Source organism: Taudactylus pleione, unplaced genomic scaffold, assembly GCF_031769625.1.
Source record: "Taudactylus pleione unplaced genomic scaffold, aTauple2 ptg000734l, whole genome shotgun sequence".
NCBI lineage: Eukaryota > Metazoa > Chordata > Amphibia > Anura > Myobatrachidae > Taudactylus > Taudactylus pleione.
In genome coordinates, this window is record NW_028285136.1 from 3,902,259 (window position 1) to 3,925,158 (window position 22,900).

At 50.0% G+C, this 22,900-nt stretch overlaps 1 protein-coding gene across 1 annotated transcript in view; it reads right to left on the reverse strand.

The window, feature by feature from the left end:
- The window catches only part of IGSF9B (immunoglobulin superfamily member 9B), a 128,225-nt gene extending 111,239 nt beyond the window's left edge, over positions 1-16,986 (reverse strand). The window contains exon 1 of the mRNA XM_088457037.1: positions 16,923-16,986. Within this exon, the coding sequence (XP_088313163.1) occupies positions 16,923-16,986 (64 nt within the window). The remainder of the gene's footprint in view (positions 1-16,922) is intronic.
- Positions 16,987-22,900: the final 5,914 nt, after the last annotated feature.

The following is a 22,900-nucleotide window of genomic DNA, read 5'->3' on the forward strand; positions in this document are numbered from 1 at the left end:
TACCCTATCGCAAACATTGCGAGGAAATCAGAGTAAAAAAAAAGCAAGTGACGTGTACTATGACGCTGCCTGTTAATTATGCACGCCTCTGAAAACAGCATTGAAACACTCAGGCACGCCTGCGTTCGCATCTCCAACCCCCCGCTATTAGTGTCCTGTCCCTGTTACCACCCACAAATGGCCTCTCCTGTCACTCGTCACCCTGGGATGCCTTTGCTGAGCGAGCGGGTTGCGAACGCAGTGTGTAGTTCGTGCACGCGGAGAACGAAGCATGCGCGTACGCAGAACATCGGGCCGGTTGCAAGCGCACAGCACGAGGGAGCGGATCTGAATCAGGCCCTATGTTCTAGAAAAGAGGAAGCGTGTCGGCCCAGTCTTTGAGCCGTGCCGCGGACAGGGTCTACATCTTTCCTGGCCTCTGCAGCAGGATTACACCATGTCAGAACTGTGGCGTTTTGTGTCTCTGAATGTGATATGGTTGGCTCAGTGGTGGAATCAAAGTTCTGGAAAATGGCAGGTCTATAGTTTCTGTGCATTTGCAGACCCGGGAGATGGCTCCGGGATACTGGACCCGGGAGATGGCTCAGGAGGACTGGACCCGGGAGATGCCTCAGGAGGACTGGACCCGGGAGATGCCTCAGGAGGACTGGACCCGGGAGATGCCTCAGGAGGACTGGACCCGGCAGATGCCTCAGGAGGACTGGACCCGGCAGATGCCTCAGGAGGACTGGACCCGGGAGATGCCTCAGGAGGACTGGATCCGGGAGATGCCTCAGGAGGACTGGACCCGGGAGATGCCTCAGGAGGACTGGACCCGGGAGATGCCTCAGGAGGACTGGACCCGGGAGATGGCTCAGGAGGACTGGACCCGGGAGATGGCTCAGGAGGACTGGACCCGGGAGATGGCTCAGGAGGACTGGACCCGGGAGATGGCTCAGGAGGACTGGACCCGGGAGATGGCTCAGGAGGACTGGACCCGGGAGATGGCTCAGGAGGACTGGACCCGGGAGATGGCTCAGGAGGACTGGACCCGGGAGATGGCTCAGGAGGACTGGACCCGGGAGATGGCTCAGGAGGACTGGACTCAGGGACAGAGACCTAGACAAGCACTAGGAGTTGACTAATACCCTAACCAGAGGCGCGGAGTCTAAACACACCAGGGTTTTTCTCCAGGGACCCCCACAAATAGATTTGGGTTTCGCTGCCCCTTGGCAGGGTCTTCCTATGTTACTATCTAGGTCTGTCTGAGAATGCGGAGGCATAAGCCCCAAATCCATGGACAGAAATGACTATGAGGAGTTACAATAGGAGACGGTGGGAATGGATCCGATGATTCTGGTTAAGCTGATAGTAGAATGAAAACAGATAATGCGGGTTATCGGACAGAGGGCCTGATTCATTACAAATCGCAACTGTGATTGCAATATCGATTATGCACGCAGTCTCACTGCGATAGTATGCTAATCCATTGAAATCGCAATGCCGTTGCAGCACTATGTAAGGACGCCCACTTAACCTTACACACATCCGTAATGTTTAGCAAGACTGCAAAACCATCGGTAACATTGCAGCCTCACGCACACTTTCACAAGCTCTAACCTTACTCAGGAATTGCTAATCTCATCACATGCTATGAGGCGTCAGGCTGCGTAGGGCATCACAGTGGATAATTTGTGCACGCCCCTGCATCAGCGTTCAAACGCACTGGCACGCCTGCGTTTCACCGACCATCCCCCTTGTCACTTCCCACAAATGGCTCTTCCTGTCAATCACTGTGATGGGTCTGCATAATCACTGCGATCACAGGGCCTGATTCAGACCCGCTCGCGAGCTGGTCGATGTTGCCCAAGTGCGCATGCGCGAGACCCAAATAACGACAGCCAAGCCGTCGTTATGGGTCTCGCACCAAAGGGGGCGTGCTGTCGATGGTGATTGACAGCACGCCCCCTTTGGTGGGCGTGACTGCCCAGACGGAGGCGTTTCCATGGGAACACCTACCGTCTGGGGCGGGCCCCACTGACATCACTAGTGATGTCAGTGGGAGTGCTGTTGGCTCTGATAGAGCCAAAAGCACTCCAGGGCTTGCGGCAGCGAGACCCTACCGCAAGGGTCTCGTCGCAAGCCCGATGGTCGCGATGGTCTTGACCATTGCGACCATCATTTTGGCCGCTCGCTATAGCTGTGGGTGGTCACCCAGAGCTATGCGAGCGGCCAGGAGGCCGCTCCAAAAAGTAGGAGGGACGGCCCTGATTCAGAGCGAGCGCTCTGTCAGAGTGTCCGGCTCTGAATCAGGGCCACAGTCCCAATTGCAGTGGCCGGTTTGCGCCCTGCAATGCATACGCATGCTCGGATCGCAACAATCGGCCGATTGTGTGCGTAATCACAGTTGCGATCGGTAGTGAATAAGGCCCAGAGACCGGTTATGCTGGTTATCGGATAGGAATAGTTGTGCTAGTTATCAGATAGAGACCAATTGTAATGGTTATCGGATAGAGACCGATTGTATTGGTTATCGGATAGAGACCAATTGTATTGGTTATCGGATAGAGACCAATTGTATTGGTTATCGGATAGAGACCGATTGTATTGGTAAGGACTTCCACAGCTGCAATGAGACTGGAGTCTGGATACGTAGCACCGAAGTGAGACGTGTTGTTCAAGGCACTTGCTGCTTGTCAGTGAATTCCTTATATCCGCCTTGGTCCGCCCTGATTGGCTACCAGGATCAGGTGTAAGCACTAGGAAGCGTGATAGGAGAAAAGGGAACGAGCGCTGAGTGGTGCATAGGATCATGTGACCGCTACTGAGACAGAGACTGGAGGATCAGTTACCATGTCGACACTCATCATGTAGACAGTGATGAAAAGTTGACATGTCAGAAAGACAACATATTGTTCCTGGTGGCCCAGTGGTGACTTACCTGTTCCTGGCGGCTGCAGCGGCATCTCCCCAGGTCCCGGCAGATATAGGAGTGTGACTTCCAAGAGGCATCTGATAGAGTATACGTAAACTAACTCTAATCACTACCCCTAACCTACCCTTAGTGCCATATCTGTAGCTTAACCATAACCTCTCCCTAGTGCCTAGCCTTTACCCGCCCATCCCTCACCCTGTCGACATTCTAACAATGTCGACATGTTGCCTGTTGACATTTTACCATTGTCAACATAACTGTCAACAATCATGTCAACCAAATGACTACATCCCCTTTGTATGTGGAACAAACAATGGAGGCGATTTAATCCAGCGCGATGCGATTAGCGCCAGGAAGGAGTTCCCAGAGCTATTCAGTTCACTGCGCCGTTAAGTCAGACTAAAACCTCTTAAGTCAGAGAATGCCGGTTAACAAGCCTAAAGCTAGGTGTTTAGTCGCGATAACCGGCATTCTCCGACAAAAGAGCTGGCCGCGAGGCTGTTAGCGCTGCGCTAAACCAGGAACCGGCATTCCGGCCGGCACTAAAGTCTGAATTCTGCTTGCATCCTCAGGAGGGCGCAAGGATAAATCTTTTAGTCAGGCTAACAGCGCGCTGAATTGAATTGCCCTCAATATTGCAATGCATGGGCTGTAAATACATTTCTGTTTTTCCCATGCAGGGTAGATCCTGGCTGCTTTGCATGTAGCTAACAAATGCTGGACAGCTTTATTTTTACACTGCAATTTAGATGGAAGTTTGGACGCACCCCTCCCAAATCTAACTCTCACTGCACATGTAACATCTGCCCCATCTGTAATGCAACATGGTTTTACCAAGGTGCAAAGTTACTGGCTTTGCCATGCTCCCAACACAGCATCAGCCCCAGAGCCGCAGTGGTCTTAGGGCCTGATTCAGCAAGGAACGCAACCGTGAATGCAATAGCGATTACGTGCGCAGTTCAACTGCGATAGTATGCTAATCTATTGCAATCGCTATGCCGTCGCAGCATTACATAAGGACGCCCGCTTTACTTAGCACACATCCGTAATGTTTAGCAGGACTGCACAACCATCGGTACAATCGAGTACCATCGCAGCCTCATGCGCACTTGGCCTGATTCAGACCCGGACGATATCCGCAGTGCGCTCGCTATTGCCGATGGTTGCTAATCTGCGCATGCGTATACATCGCAATGCGCGTGCGCAAACTACACAGTGCGTTTGCAGATCCCTCGCTCGCCCAGCACAGCCAGCCCAGCAGAGTGAGTGACAGGAGAGGCCGTTTGTGGGTGGTAACAGGGGCAGTCCAGTAAAAACGGGGGAGTGGAGGTGCGAAAGCAGGCGTACCTGAGTGTTTCAACGCCGTTTTAGAGGCGTGCATAAATAACAGGCAGCGTCATAGTACACGTCACCAGCCATTTTTTTACTGTTTTCCTCGCAATGCTTGCGGTAGAAAAAAAGCTACCACAAGCACTGCGTTCACATCCGATAGTGGTCGATGTACCAATGTTTTCACAATCTTCCAGGAGATGACATGGGGCAGTAGGAGTCTGCATACACAAAGCGAACGCTCGTACAGGTAAAAATGGCGTGCTTATGCCTTGGCGAGCGATCACTCCCTGCCGCGTCACTTTCAATATTTGCATACGCATGGAGCGAGCGTACGCTCATAACGACCGGGTCTGAATCAGGCCCACTGACCTCTAACTTCCACTCACGCCATGAGACCTCAGGCTGTGTACGGCATCGCAGTGGATAATTTATGCACGCCCATGCTACGCCGTTGAAACGCACTGGCACGCCTGCGTTCGCCCACCCCACCCCCTTCACCACCCACAAACGGCACTTTCTGTCAATCACTCTGCGATGGGTCTGCGTAGTCACTGCGATCGCAGTTCCGATCGCAGCGGCCAGTTCGCGCATGTGCAGAACGCAACTATCGGCCGATTGTGTGTGCATTAGCAACTGCGATCCTTGCTGAATCAGGCCCTTAGCCCCTTACGGTACACTTGCAGCTATACACACACATCTGCCTCTGTGGTCCCTTTAAATAAAACAATTATCAGCATATGCTTGGAAGGTGAACTGAGGCAAAGGCTGCAGGGAGCAGTACTGCCAGGGAACATTTTAATGGTGTTTAAAAGGCAGCGGATACACTGATGGTACAATTAGGGAGAGCTGGTAGATAAAATTGGAAGCAGAGTGTTACCAAACAGATGGGCAGCGGATGAAACCTCCAAACGTTTCCACTGAAGCCGCCTCTCCCCTCTGTGTCACACAATACCTAGCACGCACCACTGAGCATGGGTATATCACTGTTACATGGTACTGTGGGCCTGAACGAGCGCCCGATCTGAATCAGGGCGGTTTTTTTTTGTTTTTTTGTTGGTGCGTCCTCCTGGACGCTCGCATAGCTGTGGGTTACCACCCACAGCTTATGCGAGCGTCCATGATGATGGTCGCGATGGTCAAGACCATCGCGACCATCGGGCTTGCGACGAGACCCTGCGGTAGGGTCTCGCTGCCGCAAGCCCTGGAGTGATTTTGGCTCTATAAGAGCCAAAATCACTCCCACTGACATCACTAGTGATGTCAGTGGGGCCGGACCCAGACGGTAGGCGTTCCCAAAGGGGGCGTGCTGTCACTCACCATCGACAGCACGCCCCCTTTGGTGCGAGACCCCGAGCGACGGCTTCCCCGGGTACACACGATCTAGTGGATCGGACAACATATCATCCACATCGGCCAGTGTGTACTGGCTATATCGCTGACGATGTGCACACCCCCGCGTCGTCAGCGACATCGTCCGTCGGACGTGCATTGTCAGCCGTTGCTCCACCACTCCTGGCACAGAGAAGTGCGTATGCACTTGCCGATGCAGGGACCCCCACCGGCTCCCGTCGCTAGCGAGATCGTGCTGCGTACACATCGTTACGAGTGTACCCAGCATAAGTCGCAATGCGATGTGACCTGAACACACCAGCAGACTGTGCTGAGTAATGTGATATGTGACCCCTGTATATCTGTGTGCAGCTGAGTCTGTATCTGAATCACAACGGAACTTGGAATGAAAGCTGCGGTCGCTACATTGTAGCACTTTGTATACAGATTCAGAGACTCGGGGCAGGATGCAGGAAGCATCGCAGCACTCTCCCGATAGAAGCCCATAGGCTTCTATGGGTAACCCCATCAGGAAGATGGCATAACCCACCACAAGCAAGCCCCGGAGTGCATCGCATTGGAATCGGTATGATTTACGCAAGTCCGGCGGTGGGAATCCCAACACTGGCTGCCCGACATGGGTGAAAAACCTGATCGTCCCTAAGGTAAGTATAGACTACCCTAATTCCCTCCCCTACCCCTCCCTTAGGGGTGCCTAACCCTAACCTTCCCCCCAGTGCCTAACCCTAATCCCCCCTCTAAGTGCCTAAACCTAACCCCCCCCTTCCCCGCCGCCTAAACCTAAGTCCCCCCGGGGGTGCCTAACCCTAACCCTCCCTCCCCCTAGTCTAACCCTGACCTCCCGGGGGGTGCCTAAGGCCCCCCTCGGGAGCCCTAAACCAAACCCTCCCCCCTGCGCAGCTGACCGCTCCCAACATCCCTTCGATCGGGATGCCAGGCACCGGTCTCCCGGCGTCGGTAAAATGACAGGCGTCTAGATTTAGACGCCTGTCATTTAACCCTCGCCGGGATAAAGCAGTCGGGAAGCCGGCTGTCAGGATTAGGTCCGCCGGCTTCCCGCCTGCATACCATCGCATTCCAGGGCTTGGTGCATCTGAGAAATGCGGTCAAACCGTATTTCTGGGTTTGACCGCATTTCTCGCTTTGCTGCATCTCGCCCTCAGTCACACAAACACATAAAAGTGTTGCATATGAAATTAATCAGCATAGTCTGGTGGCATGGCCATGTCGCACCGCATTGCGATTTAGATGCATTGTCGGCAAAAAAAAAAAGACACCGACGCTAGCAGAGTCTCACAGGACCTGGTGCTTCAATAGGGGCTTTTTAGCGCGACTGCAGCAAAGACGTATAAGGATACAGCTGTACGACCACAACGTTTCTTGACCAAAACGAGAAAAATCGCCAAAGAAAATGAAAGCTTCGATGGATGACAGTACAAATGTATGCGGCCATGTCTGTACTCAGCCAGGCTTGTGGTTACTCCATACAGTGTTTTCAAAAATACTTATATATAGTGACAGTAAAATACTCTGACATGTTTAATTTCAGGTTTCCATCTTGCTGAGTCAGTAATGAGCAAAAACTTAGGGCCTGATTCAGACCCTGTCGCAAGTGCTGAGCGCTCGCTACTGGGTCGATGGTGGCCCACAGCGCATGCTCACGACGGAGCCGGCTCCATCGTGCGCATGCGCGAGACCCGGCTAGCGACGGGCAATCTGTCGCTCCGGGTCTCGCACCAAAGCGGGCGAGCTGTCGATGTTGGAGTAACAGCATGCCCCCTTTGGTGGGCGGGCTGGGGGAGTGGCTGCCCAAACGGTGGCGTTCCCATGTGAACGCCTGCCGTTTGGGGCCGGCCCCACTGACATCACGAGTGATGTCAGTGGGAAAGATTTCGGCTCTGTTAGAGCCGAAATCTCTCTGGGGCTTGCGGCTACGAGACCCTACCACAAGGGTCTCGTCGCAAGCCCGATGGTCACGATGGTCGCGACCATCAACCTGGCCGCTCGCTAAAGCTGTGGGTGGTCACCCACAGCTATGCGAGCGGCCAGGAGGCCGCACAAATTTTTTTTTAAAAAATGCCCTGATTCAGAGCGAAGTGCGCTTTCAGAGCGTCCGGCTCTGAATCAGGGCCTCATTCCTGTGTGTACACCAGATGGGTCAGCAAGAGGCGAGAGAATACTACTGCAGGACTTCCCTGATGGACAATAGGTAATTGTACGTGTGTGATTACGGCCTATAGAGCTCTATCAGAAGAGCTGCACACTGTGGGAGCGCTCACCCAATCGCAGTACAGCTGCTGACAGTAATGGCGGCCAAACCAATTAAGTGTGAGTTGGGTACTACGAGCCGGTTTCATGGCGAACTTGCATTGCAGATTTCATTTGTTTTCCAATTTCAAATTCACATTCATGTTTTTTTGTGTGTACACCCCGAGCAGGTGAAAAGGTCGGGATAATCTTTATTTTAAAGAAAAAACGTCGGGACACAGTGAAGAACCTCGTGTACACGATGAATAATCATGCACTTGGAGGGGTTCAAATAGCAGAGTTGGGCAAAAAAACACATCAGCTTTTAGGTGAATTTCTCTAAAAAGCTCAATAATGGGATAAATGGGTATGCGTTGGGCATCCCGGCGGTCGAACAGAATATGATGCCGGCATCTCGACTGCCGAGATGCCGAAGGTAAGTAAAGGGGAGCGGGAGGGTTAGGCACTAGGGGGAGGGCTAGGAACTAATGTGGGATGGATAGGTTTAGGGTGCAGGGAGGGGGATGTTAGATTCATGCACTAGGGGGGAGGTTAGGGTTAGGCACCAAAGAGGGGGGGTTAGGGTAGGGAGAAGGGGAGGGTTAGCATACCGACCAACCAGTGTCGGTATGTTAACCCTGTCGGGATCCCGGCGTCGGGATTCTGACCGTCAGGTTCCCAACTGTCGGTAATTCATACCGATTCCGGTTAAATGATGTGGGGTAGGTATGTGTGGATGTAAATTATGTGGGACAGGTATGTGGAGGTGTAAATGATGTGGGACAGGTGTGTGGAGGTATAAATGATGTGGGACATGTATGTGGAGGTGTAAATGATGTGGGGTAGGTATGTGTGGATGTAAATTATGTGGGACAGGTATGTGGAGGAGTAAATGATGTGGGACAGGTATAACTGATGTGGGGCTGGTATGGGAAGGTGTAAATGATGTAGGACAGGTATGGGGAGGTATAAATGATGTGGGACAGGTATGGGGAGGTCTATATTATGGGGGACATGTATGTGGAGGTTTTAATGATGCGGGACAGGTAGGTGGAGGTTTTAATGATGTGGGACAGGTAGGTGGAGGTGTAAATTATGTGGGACAGGTAGGTGGGGGTTTTAATGATGTGGGACAGGTAGGTGGAGGTGTAAATTATGTGGTACAGGTATGTGGAGGTGTAACTCGAGTGGGACAGGTGTGTGGTGGCGTAAATGATATGGGACATGTATGGGGAGATGTAAATGATGCGGGACAGGTATATGGAGGTGTAAATGATGCAGGACAGGTATGTGGAGATATAAATGATGTGTTACAGGTATGTGGAGGTGTAACTCACGTGGGACAGGTATATGGAGTAAATGATGTGGGACAGGTATGTGGAGGTGTAAATGATGTGGGCAGGTGTGTGGTGTTGTAAATGATATGGGACTATAATGGGGAGGTGTAAATGATGTGGGACTATAATGGGGAGGTGTAAATGATGTGGGACAGGTATGTGGAGGTGCAAATGATGTGGGACAGGTATGTGGAGGTGCAAATGATGTGGGACAGGTATGTGGAGGTGTAACTGACGTGGGACAGGTATGTGGAGGTGTAACTGACGTGGGACAGGTGTGTGGTGGTGTAAATGACGTGAGACAGGTGTGTGGTAGTGGAAATGATGTAGAACAGGTATGTGGGGTGTTGTACTGATGAGGGGGGTGAACTTGCAGGTGAGAGGTAAAAGTATTTATTTCAACTTCTTACAAACATGTATAACAGCACTTAAACTACTACTGTATACAGACATTTTCCTGTACCACAAAATGCTGGACAGGCTTTAGTTGATGAAATACACTTGCTTGCTATCATTTTACAACCATTAATAAAAAGTGCAATCATGCATTCAACACCTTTCACGAATAGGCATTTACAATTGGATCTCGCATTTTTCAGGTGCGCGCATTTGTGTAATGTACTGTATGTGAGTTTAATGAAACAAACTCACTTTTGCAAACTCGCACGAAAATGGATTGACCCCTTGGTGTAGGGAAAGTGTGTTCTCTCAACAGAGGGAGGAAGAATAGACTGGAGGGGCGCATTTGTTATTGCATTGATTAGGAGGTTAAACATACTAAAACCATTTGTAACTTTTAAGATACAAAACCATTATTTAATAAACACCCACTACCAGGCCCTTACGATGTTAACTCATGAATTAGGCACTGTGGGCGGTATGTATAATTTGTCACCTGAATATTCCCATACATCCTGTAGTGTTTACTCTAGGTCCAGCTCCGGGGAGGCGCCGGCTCCTAGAAACGGGCATGACAATGAGAAAAGGGGCCGTGTCTTTAAGGTGCGCCCCCTTTTCATCCCTATTGGGGCGTGCCCAGCACTTACGGACATGCCGGGCTGCCCTTCAAACTCTCTTCTCTGTGAATAGACGTCTGGCATCTATTCACCGGCAGTATACGCTTTCCAGGGCTTACTGCATGTGGGCAAATCAGGGGGCTCCGTAGAATTCTACAGGGTCTGTTGTACCGCGCCATGTGTATTACGGTAAACCTCATTAAACAGCAGTTTTCAGAGATTTTACCGCGTCTTAAAACTTTGATACATTCCGTTAAACTGTGGCCAAAATGGCCAGCGCCTTCACCTGTTTGGAGGGATGTGACTTGTGGGTACTGAAACCCTGGTGCAAGTCGCAAGCTGATGATCATGATGACCACAGGCCACATCTGATTGGCTGAATGAAGTTAAAGTGCAGCAGCTTTGATTTAAAAGCAAGGTTACATTTTATTGAATACATGCTACTCTCCTGGTACGTGGGGGAGACTCCCAAATTTCAGGGAGATCTCCAGCATCCTGGAAGAAGACACAGGCTCCTATTTTACCTATACAGAGTTAGGGCGTTATCCAATTAGCCCCGAACATTGTTCGGGCGCTAATGGATCCCCGCAATCGGCGAAAAACGGGGATTTTTCGCTGATTATCCCCGTTTTTCACAGATGTCTTTTTTCACTCTATGCTATTATTTCGTACAAAATAATAGGATATATCTCACGAAAACACATAGGGTCTGAGATAAGTGTGTTTTCGCCTTTTTTGGGGGGTGAAAAAGCAGCACTTGTCGTGGATTATATTTCGTGACGCATCAGGTCCCGAAAAATATCCACGATAAGTGCCGGCGTCATGCGGCACTTCAGGGCTAATAGGATAGCCCTGCCGTGATCAGTTAGCACTACTTTAGCGCGGCTAATTGGATACCCCCCCCTTAGTCGCATTTCGCATCTGCAGACAACTCAGAAGAGGTCACAAAATGAGTGGATTCATCGGGGCTTAAAGATAGGTTGAAAGATGCCCAACACTAATGAACCAATGAGTAAAGCCAAGGGCTATAAATAAGGGTCCATGGCCCTGATTCAGAGACGGACGCTCTTTCAGAGCGCTCGCTCTGAATCAGGGTGTTTTTTTTTCTTGGTGCCGGCCTCCTGGCCACTCGCTAAGCTGTGGAGCAGGAAGCTCAACTACTGGCATCACGAGTGATGTCAGTAGGGCCGCCCTCAAACGGCAGACGTTCCTTCGGGAACGCCTCCGTTTGGCCAGCCACCACCCCTCCCTGCCCACCCCTCCCTGCCTACAAATCGGGGCGAGCTGTCGATTAACATCGACAGCCGCCCCGTTTTGTTGCGAGCCCCGGAGCGAGTGATTTCTCGCTCTCTCCGGGGCTCGCGTGCGCACTGCCCAGCCATTGACCCGCTTGCGAGCGGGTCTGAATCAGGCCCTATGTACTAAGCCTTGGAAAAAAATGCAGTTTTCGCAGGCTTGAACACATTTTTCATATGCATCAAGCCCCGGAGTGCGACACCTTCCAGGACTTTGATGCAGTGGGCAACGTCATCTTCAGATGGCATTGCCCAATAGAAGCCTAAGGGCTTCTATTCTTGGCCGCCCCACCGGGAGGGATCCAATCGGATCCCTCCCGGCACCTCCCACGGCGAGACTTTCTGCAAATGCGCAGAATGACGCCAGAGGAACTTGAGAGTCTTAGGCCCAGAAGTTCCTCATTCACAAAGGATCGCTCTTACCGAGAGAGCAGTCCTTGCATTTTCCTTCATGCATACCGGCATGATTAAGGCCTACATGCATGCAAAGAATGGCCGGATGCATGGCATAGACACATTTAATGAAGGTCTAGGATGTGGCCTATTCCTGGTTTCTCTTTTGGATCTCCATAAACTTTTTTGGAAGCTACGTTATGATAAAAAACCTAGATTGTTCCTCAAGGGTGAAGTATCATGGCTCTAAAGAGACAAAATGGAGAAGTTGCCCCAAGCAAAGAATTCGCTTCTGTCATATAACTGGCACATTCTATGGGCAACTTCTCAATTTTTTCTCTCTCAAATGTTTGATTAATCTCCCCCTAAGAGAGCTCCTGTTGGTTCCCACATGACTAATGCACCTGACATACTGGTCATACTGGGGAGATGTGTCAAACCTTGGAGAGAGAGATAAAAGTACCAACCAATCAGATCATATTTGTCATTTATCTAGCACCTTCTAGAAGATAATAGCTAGAATCTGATTGGTTGCTATGGGCAACAACTTCACTTTTAAAAACCCGCACTTTAGTAAATATACCCTTATGGGTCCCAGATTACCCTAACCCATTTCCATGTTGTTGTTTTTTTGTGACAAACACGTGAAGAGGGTCCAACCAAAAAGGTTGCCTAGGGCCCATGTAGTCTTAGGGGTAAGTTTACTAAGATGGGAGTTCTATTAAGAAGTGATGTTGCACATAGCAACTAATCAGATTCCAGGTATTATCTTCTAGAAGGTGCTAGATAAATGAGAAGTAGAATCTGATTGGTTGCTATGGGCAACGTCACTTCTTAATAGAACTCGCATGTTAGTAAATTTACCATTAAAGCTGGCCACACATCTAAAGATTATCTGTCCAACCAGACAACTAGTTGATTGGTTGGAATGAAAATGTGGTAAGGTATGAAAGCAAATGACAATCAGCAATTTGCTCCCAAACACTGGAAAATGGACCAAAATTGTTTTTTGAACAAATTGTTTAGCTCAAACATTTGAAAAACTTGTCTGACCGACCATTTTCATCTGTTTTCTGGCATTTAGGAGCAAATTGATGATCATTAGTTTCATTCCAACCAACCAACTAGTTGGCTGGTTGGATGTAAGTTGGTCTAGTGTGTGGCCAGCTTTAGACTGGCTCTGGTCTGTGACTAGACCAATCAGTGTGAGACCAGATGTAATACACCATGGATAGATCAAAATACTGGGAGCTGAATGATGCAAAATTGTGAAAACTGACAGAGCTTTATTAGGAAGCAGTGAAAATACCATTTTCTGAGGATAGGCTTTTCACTCCTCTGGGACATTTATCAAAGGGTTAACCCTGGAGAAAACAGGGATTTCTCTGGCCTTGGGACAGATGTACTAAACTCTGATAAGTGATAAACTAGAGAGTGATAAACCACCAGCCAACCAGCTCCTGTCATTTTTCAAACACAGCCTGTAACATGACAGTTGGGAGCTGAGTGGCTGGTCGTTTATCACTCTCCAATTTATCACTTTTCAGAGCTTAGTACATCTCCCTACTTACCATCAATTACTGCCATCCCTAAAGACCTTATAGCGACAGAAGTTTAACTGTATTTACCAAGCAACGTAAAGTGTAGCTTTCCACCACTATGTAATTCCAATTCAGATGGCAGTACTGATAAAGGGCCTGTTTCAGAGCCGGACGCTATTTGCGCTCGCTCGTTCAGAAAAAGGGGCCGGATATTTAAATTGAGCGCTCGCTCTTTGCGGTCTGTTGACGCCTCTATGTCTGAGCGAGCGAACGAAACATGCGCTCGCTATTTTGTAAAGACGCCCCCTGGCCGCTCGCATCCTACGTCATCTCCGCTATTTATTAGATTAATCGAGTACATCGAAAGGCGTCTGAACTGCTCGCAGTGCTTGTGGTAGGATTTTCCTACCGCAATCATGCGAACAGTTCAGGCTAAGAGACAACCAAGTGACGTGGACGATGGTGCTGCTTTGTTAATTATGCACGCCCTTAAAACGCCCGTTTGGCATGCCTGCGTTCGGATCACCACTCCCCGTTTTCAAGCCCCTTCCCCTGTTACCACCCACAAACGCCTCATCCTGTCACTCAAATTAGCAGGCACTCGCTATTTTGCGAGCACTCGATTTCCGACCACACTGACTGGTTGGCGCATGCGCATTACGACCCATACGCATGCGCAGAAGTGCGAACATCGCTCAGAGCGAATGAGCGGCTGCTTACGAGCGGCTCTGAATCAGGCCCAAGGTCCCCATTGTTGGCCTTTCTGGCTTCAGCGTAATCCTGCTGGGCTGAACAGCTATTCCCATGAGCAGACTGCTACGCAAGCGCATTTGACATTTACCTGATGCCAGCAGCATAAGGTTGCCAGCAATACAGAAGGGGACACCTCTGAGGAGGGGACACTGCTGGACCTCGCCGGACAGACAAGTATTGGTCAATACTGGCAGTATTACAGTGTCACTGCGAGATACAGCAACACCAAACTAAATATACCACTGCAACGTTTTTTAATGATAAATGGAGCCCCTATAAATAAAGGGCTGAAGGTTGTATGACTTCCAGAAATTAGGTTTAGTTCTCAAGTGTACAGGTACAGGAGATCCAGAAATTATGTCCTTGAATATAGATTCTCAGTGCTCGCTATACCTGTCCTTCAGTTGTATATATTTAAAAAAAACGGCTTAGCTTGAGCCCTTGTACTTTATTTCAGACATTCTGGAATATCTTAATACTTATTGTTATAAGAGGAAAATCAAGAAAACTCTGCTCTAGCCCTCCAGACTGCTTTGTATACCTCCCTTCCTCACCCCGTCTTCACAAATCAGGACTGTCAGCTGAACATGGCAGATCTGGGGTGTAAAAACCTGTAGCAAATGTTTAAGCAGGAAAAGCATCATCCTATCATTACAATGGGCTTTCCAATCCAAACAGAGGCGATTTTCAGGAGGCTAATACACAGGACTAACAATCCAACCTAAAATTTCTAAACAGATGAATCAAACTTCTAGTTTTGTAGGTAATTACAACCAGCTACATATCATAACAGATTCCAAGGCTTCAACCATTGATAAAGATGCAGCCATTTTTCTTTCACTAGGGTTCACAGTACTGATTCTAGGCTAAAAATAGGTGTATTAGCCCTGAAGATCATGTGCATCCTGCAGGGCCTCTCGGCACTCATATAGTACTCGGAGGATCACGCATAGGAATCCCCACTCTAAGCAGAGGTCAGGACTCATTTCTGCAATTACTGATGGAAACTTCAAGCTGTCATCGATCAACAGCCAGAGGACCGCAGCCTGTAAATCAGTGTGCAAGTCTCGTCCTGCTTCTAATTAACCCCATCCTGCAGCACAGCAGCCAATCTAAAAAGAGCCATCACAATGCTATGGCATGTATCAAAACCCCAGGCAGGGGTAGGGTTAAAGCTGTGCTCAAGAGTATTAGGACCCGATAAGCAAAGTCACCAGGAAGGTGGCGCGTCCTCCATCTCCGCAGGCTACTCGGTGACAACTTTCTCTGGCTAATAAGTGACATATATCTCCTGCCATGGACCTCTAACAGGTTTCTGATGCTTCTCCAATTAATGGATAGGTTGATGGAGTGGGCAATGACACATGACTGCGCCTCACCCTTACAGTACTGCGCTGATCTACAGTTATCTCTGTGTGATACATCATCATTACAAGGACAGGCAAAAGCCATCTATCCTTCGGGGACAGGACCTCCAAGACTGACCTCGGTCGGTATGCATGGGTTAAAATAGCCTGCAATTTAGCTCCCACTCCCTCTTAATGTGAAATTTCATAAATTAACACGGAGACCATTCAATGAATTCATATTAGGTGAATGAAAATAAATGCACTGATAATTACACATTACATCATTCATAGCTAGCTCGTATTGTCCGCCCCTAGACGTGATTGAGACCAACTTCAATGATATCTCTTTCACGTTGTAGGAGCTAGCAGTTTTCAGTTTAAAGACGCCTTCTGACTTTGACTCATAACAATAGGATAAAATAAATCAGGTTTCTGTTTTTGAACAGCGATAATAACCATCATCTCTGACCTCTTCTGGTCAACGACCTTCTCTCACAAGTTATAGATGCCATAGTTGCACAGACAATGACCTTATTGTCACTTTGCAGCAGTAACTGGTAGTGACCACTTCTCTTTTAACCCTAAACTCAGATGATTACTCGCGCATTACCAATATAACACATTCCCTCTCCCAGAGTTTGCCCAGCGATAGTCAATGAAAGTCACCTCACTGTCATGTCCGGAATGTTTTATCCAACCCAATAGTTCCAAAGTGACCTCTCCATTAATGAGAAGACCTCCGAATGAAAGAGCACCAGCTACAGAAGCGCCTTGGCCTGGACACCAAATGAAGACAGTTGTAGGACATCACTACACAATCTGCATAGGACACATTACACAGCTCCCATATAAAGTAGAAGTTAGAGTGCAATGGATGCATCATGACCTCATTTGCTCTCTCAGAGGCAGTGTTCCTGAGTCCTCCCTATCCCAACCCAAAGCGCTACACGGGGGACAGGGATACAGAGACTCACAGACTGGTCTGTCAGGAGGAAACACTTCACTGGGGTAAGTTCTGTTCCACCAGTGGGCACCACTAATGCCAATGACTGGCAGATGCCACCTCTTCTTATTAGATGAGGTCCCTGAACCTCCCCCCCCCCCCCCTTCCACCGTGGTTGGCAGATGCCACCTCTTATTAGATGAGCCCCCCTCCTCTGTGACTGACAGCTGGGGATCCTGAGGGATGTGAGGTGTAAACAGCCCGGTTGTAGTGTTCCCTGGACTGCATAAAGCAATATGCCCACTACTGCCCTGGCACTACCACCAACCCTGCCAGCTGACCTGGCACTACCACCCTGCCAACTGCCCTGGCTCTGGGATGGGGCAGTTTGGCAGCTCCCCCGGCTGGGGGTGCAGGAGACCCTTCCCACAGCAGGCTGCACTTCAACTCACCTTGAACAAGGAGTCCTCCGGCGCTGATTACACTTGCTATCAAAGCCAGCACATAGCGAATCATAGTAGTGCAGAGCACCAGTCCGGAGCCTCATCATATCTCAGAGGAGCCGTCCCTGGCGAGCCCCGGGGCGCTGCAGACATCCCTCCTCATGCCTCATCCCCTCTCTCCATCATCGCCCCAGCAGCCGCCCCGCTCCGTCCGGGCTCCCAGCAGCAGCGAGAACACAGCCAGCAGCAGCAGCACCGCCGCGCACCCTAGCCCGGCTCTTTACGGGCTCGCACCGCCCACGGGGCCTTCCGATTGGCCGCGTCACGGGAAGGGAGGTGGCGATTGGCTAGGGGAGGTGCCAGTCGCAGGGCGATGCCGGGCGATCCCGTTTCAAGGTGCGTTGCCGCGCAGACTAGTGCACACTGCACAGAAGCCGCAGTATCATGCGCATTGCCGGCTCTCTCGCTCTGTGCTGCCGGGAGCAGGAGGCCGGGGACTGGGAGCTAGAGGATTGCCGGCCCCTCTAGTGGAAGCCGGGATGGATTCAGCACCTGTCATCGCGGACAGAGCCTGGGTCTGTTCACACAGCATGGATGGTTTCATACACAACGCTCTACCAGCTTCATTCTGCACACCTACTCCTCTTATTAATAATGATAGTAATAATTATAGCATTAATAATAACAGTAATTAAATTAATATAATAATGGCAATAATTATAGCATTAATAATAACAAAATGAAATTAATAATTATAATAATGGTAATAATTATTATAATAGTAATAAAGGTAGTAATAGTAATGATAATAATAGTATTAGAAAAGTAATTGTAATATAATAATGTAATATAGCACTTTTCTCCCAATAGGACTCGAAGTGCTTTACATCTACGTTTACAAAAGGCATAAGATAGAAAGTAGACAAGAATTACTACAGAAAAGAGATATACTGGGTACAAGGTGTACATGGGGCCCTGGGTCCATACATCTTGCTTACCTCTCTGACATTGGCGCTGCAGAAAGTCCTGGGAAAATGGCGCAAACTATATTTTTTAAAAGATCTGTGCAAACGCCCAGTAGGGGAATCACTTAGAACATGACATATGCGCCATGTTCCCAGAGATCTGTGCATAAGCAGTAGAGAAGTCACTGACCGCATGACATAGGCGCCATGTTCCCAGAGATCTGTGCATGAGCAGTAGGATAAATACTGGGAACATGACATAGGCACCATGTTCCCAGAGATAAGCGCATAAGCAGTAGGATAAATACTGATGTAGGCACCATGGAGCTCATTCAGACCTGGACGCTAAGCTGCGCCCTCACGCAGCTAAAAGGGGCCGGGTATCCAAATGCAGCGATCGCAATGTCTGGTGTAAGGACGCCCTCTATGTCTTAGAGAGCGACAGAGCGAACGCACGCCGGTATAAAGACGCCCACTTTTCTCTCTTAACACGTCATCTCCAGGAAGTGTCTGATTAATCAGAACCATCGAAAGCCATCGGAGCTGCACGCGGAGCTTGAGGTAGACCACTACCCCGCCGCAAGAAATAAGATCACTGCAGGCTGAAAAACAACCAAGTGACGTGTACAATGACGCTTCCTTGCTAATTACGCACACCCATAAAACTCAGTTTTGATGCCCAGACACGCCTGCGTTCGCAGCACCACTCCCCCGTTCACAAGCACCTTCCCCTGTTACCACCCACAAACGACGCTGTCACTCAAAGTAGCGTCCAGTCTGTGTACTACGAGCGCACGATTCCTGGACGCAGTGACTGATTTGTGCATGCATACTTTGACGCATACGCAAACATGCGATAATCGCCCATAGTGTGCGTTCGCAGCTTAGCGAATGGGTCTGAATCAGGCCCCATGTTCCCAGAACTCTGCACATGAGCAGTAGAGAAATCGCTGAGAACATGTCTTAGGCGCCATATTCCCAGCACATAAGCAGTAGGATAAATACTGAGGGTATGCAGTCGGGAAGCCGGCAGACCTAATCCCGATGGCCAGCTTCCCAACTGCTTTATCCTGGTGAGGGTTAAATGACAGACGTCTAAATCTAGACGCCTGTCATTTTACCGACGCCGGTAGACCGACGCCCGGCATCCCGATCGAAGTGATGCCGGGCTCCGCTGCGGACAGTCGCGGGGGGGAGGGTTAGTTTTAGGGCTCACGGGGGGGGACTTAAGGGTAGGCACTTAGAGGGGGGAATAGGAGGGGTTAGGTTTAGGCACTTAGAGGGAGGAATAGGGTTAGGCACCTCTAAGGAGGGTTAGGGGGGGAGGTTAGTATATACTTGGGGACGATCAGGATTTTCACCCCTGTCGGGCAGCCGCTGTAGGGATTGCGTCTGGCGGTAATTCATACCGATTCCATACTGAGAGCATGATGTAGGCGCCATATTCCCAGAGTTGGGCACCTGAGCAGTAGAAAAGTCACTGGGAACATGATGCAGTCGCCATATTCTCAGAGATCTGCACACAAGCAGTAGGATAAATACTGGGAACATGACGTAGGCGCCAGTGGCGGGCTGGGCCGGGGGGCAGGGTGCCATGTGCCCCCCTGGCCACAGCGTCATGCGGGCCGCGGGCAGTCTGTGTCACTGTGACACAAACTGCACCGCGTGTGTAGCGCTGACCGGACGGAGCGGCCAGAGGAGCCGGTGGAAGCGTCGGGACCAGGAGCGAGAGTTTCAGGTAAGTGTTTTTTTTTTTTTTAATTAAGTCTCTCTCTACTGGGGGGGGGGGGCTACTGGGGGCACTACCAGGGGGGGATTTCTATGGTGGCACTACCAGGGGGGAATTACTACTGGGGGCACTTCCAGGGGGGTGGATTACTACTGGGGGCACTACAAGGGGGGGGACTACTACTACTACTGGGGGCACTACAAGGGGGGACTACTACTACTGGGGGTACTACAAGGGGGGACTACTACTACTACTGGGGGCACTACAAGGGGGGGCTACTACTGGGGGCACTACAAGGGGAGGGGACTACTACTAGGGGCACTGCATAGGGGGGAGGGGACTACTACTAGGGGCACTACATAGGGGGAGGGGACTACCACTAGGGGCACTGCGGGGGACCACTGCTGGGGGCTCTATATAAAGGGCAATATTGGGGGTACTGCATAGGAGGGAGACTACAACTGGGGCCACTATTTAAGGGACATTGCATAAGGGTTACCACTATTGGGGGCACTGCATGGGGGGGTGGACTGCTACTGGGGGCACTGCATAGGGGTTACCACTATTGGGGGCACTATATAAGGGGCTTACTACTGGGGGCATAAGGGGCACTGAACAGGGGGGACCACTACTGGGGGCACTACTGGAGGCCTGCATAAGGCTGTTATCTCCTGTGGCACACGGGGGCACTGCATATGGGCACTACGACAGGGGGCTGCCCCATATCTTTATTTTTACCTTACATTAATCCCATATGGACCCGCCTCCTCCCTGAAACACTTGAAGGGGGGCGGCGCCATAGCACGCACATTCTTCGGGCACCCTGGCTACACGCTACTCCTCTGCCAGGGCCGCCTGCATGCATTTGCCCCCCAGGCTAAAAGTTGCCAGCCAGCCCCTGGTAGGCGCCATATTCTCAGAGTTCTGCACATGAGCAGTAGGATAAATACTGGGGACATGACGTAGGCGCCATATTCTCAGAGATCTGCACATGAGCAGTAGAAAAGTCACTGGGAACATGGAGGAACAGCAAAAAGCCATCCAAAGCTACACAATGAACTATGACATAGGAAGAGGAGGGGGAATGTACCTTACTCAAGCTCAGTGGAAAATACTTTATGTGTTGTGCAAGTGCTGAAACCCTTCAAAGTAGTCACCTGTGAAGTGAGTTCAGACACTGCCAGCTTGAGTCAAGTAATTCCCCTAATTAAACTGTTGGAAAAGCAGCTTGAGAAACTGAAGGAAGAGCTGAAACAAAGCGATTCCGCTAAGCATTTTGGACTTGTATATCAGGCCCTTTATTTGCTTCGCCAGGATCCAAAGGTCATCAGGATCTTACAATCGGATCAATACATTTTGGCAACCATACTGGATCCTAGGTTTAAGTCATACGTCGTGTCTTTCTGCCCAGCAGACATAGGGCCTGATTCAGACCCACTCGCGAGCGGCTATCCGCTCGCAAGTGGGTCGATGGTATGCACTGCGCATGCGCACGACGGAGGGAGCTCCGTCGTGCACATGCGCGAGACGCGACAAGCGAAGGACTTTCCTTCGCTCGGAGTGTCTGATCAAAGGGGGTGTGCTGTTGATGTTGATTGACAGCACGCCCCCTTTGGTAGGCGTGCCTGCGAGACGGAGGCGTTCCCAAGGGAACGCCTACCATCAGAAGCCAGCCCCACTGACATCACTAGTGATGTCAGTGGGAGTGATTTTGGCTCTGATAGAGCTAAAATCACTCCTTGCCCTGCGGTTGAAAAACTCAACCGCAGGCTTCTGCTCGCAGTGGCGATGGTATGTTGTGGGTGGTGACCCACAGCTATACGAGCGTCCAGGAGGACGCTCCATATTTATGGAGGTGGGCCCTGATTCAGAGCGAGAGCTCTGGTCAGAGCGTCAGGCTCTGAATCAGGCCCATAGATCTCAAGATCTATGTATATAGATATATATAAAGGGTGGAACTCTACCCTTTATATGCTTCAGCGGATGGAGATACAGCAAAAAGCCATCCAAAGCTACACAATGAACTATGACATAGGAAGAGGAGAGGGAATGTACCTTACTCAAGCTCAGTAGAAAATACTTTACGTGTTGTGCAAAGTGCTGAAACCCTTCAAAGTAGTCACCTGTAAAGTGAGTTCAGACAGTGCCAGCTTGAGTCAAGTAATTCCCCTAATTAAACTGTTGGAAAAGCAGCTTGAGAAACTGAAGGAGGAGCTGAAACAAAGCGATTCCGCTAAGTATTTTGGACTTGTAGATCAAGCCCTTTATTCACTTCGCCAGGATCCAAAGGTTGTCAGGATCTTACAATCGGATCAATACATTTTGGCGACCATGCTGGATACTAGGTTTAAGTCATACGTCGTGTCTTTCTTCCCCGCAGACATAGTTCTCAAGAGATGCAAAGAGCTGTTAGCAAGGAAATTGTCAGCTCAAGAGGCACATGATGCAGCGATGGCTCTTCCTTCAGTTTCTCCAGCAAGTTCGGCTGCCAGGAACAAACTAAACCCTCCCAAAAAAAGACCCACTGGTGATGCAGATGAGTCAACACAACCAAGTTTTGACATCTGGTCGGGTCTAAAAGAATTGCTTACAATTAATGAGACCTCTACCATGACTCCATCTGATAAGAAAGAATGGTTGAGGACTATTTTAATGATAGCGTCCAAATGGGCATGTCAGACAGTCCGTTTGACTACTGGCTGGAAAAAAAGGCAATTTGGAGGCCCTTGTACAAACTGGCTTTGCTTTGCTTGAGCTGCTCACCCTCCAGTGTGTAGTCAGAAAGTTTTCAGCACAGCCGGGAACCTTGGGCCTGATTCAGCAAGGAACGCGCGGATGCAGACGCATGCAATTGGCCGATGGTCGCAGTCTGCACATGCGTCTGGGTCGCAGTGTGCGAACCGCTAACTGCATCCACAAAAGTAAGCGCAGTGAATACGCAGGCCCAGGGAAAGTGATTGACGGGAAGTGCCATTTGTGGGTGGATACGGGGAGTGGTCGGCCGAACGCAGGCATGCCAGTGTGTTCGCACCCCATTATGGGGCATGTATAAATTAGCCACTGAGATGCCGGATGCAGCCTTGCATCCCTCTCCGAGCATGAAGTCTCTGAACTCCTGCGACAGGGTCAGATCTACCTTTAGTCTGCGTGCTAAATGTTGTCTTGATGTTCCCGATGTTTTCTTAGCCTTGCGCATCAGTACGGACATTAGCAGACGGTACAGGTGGAGGCATTATGTAGTGCTGGGCGTCTGTATCTTTATGCTGTGACTGCCGTGCATATGCATCCATTAA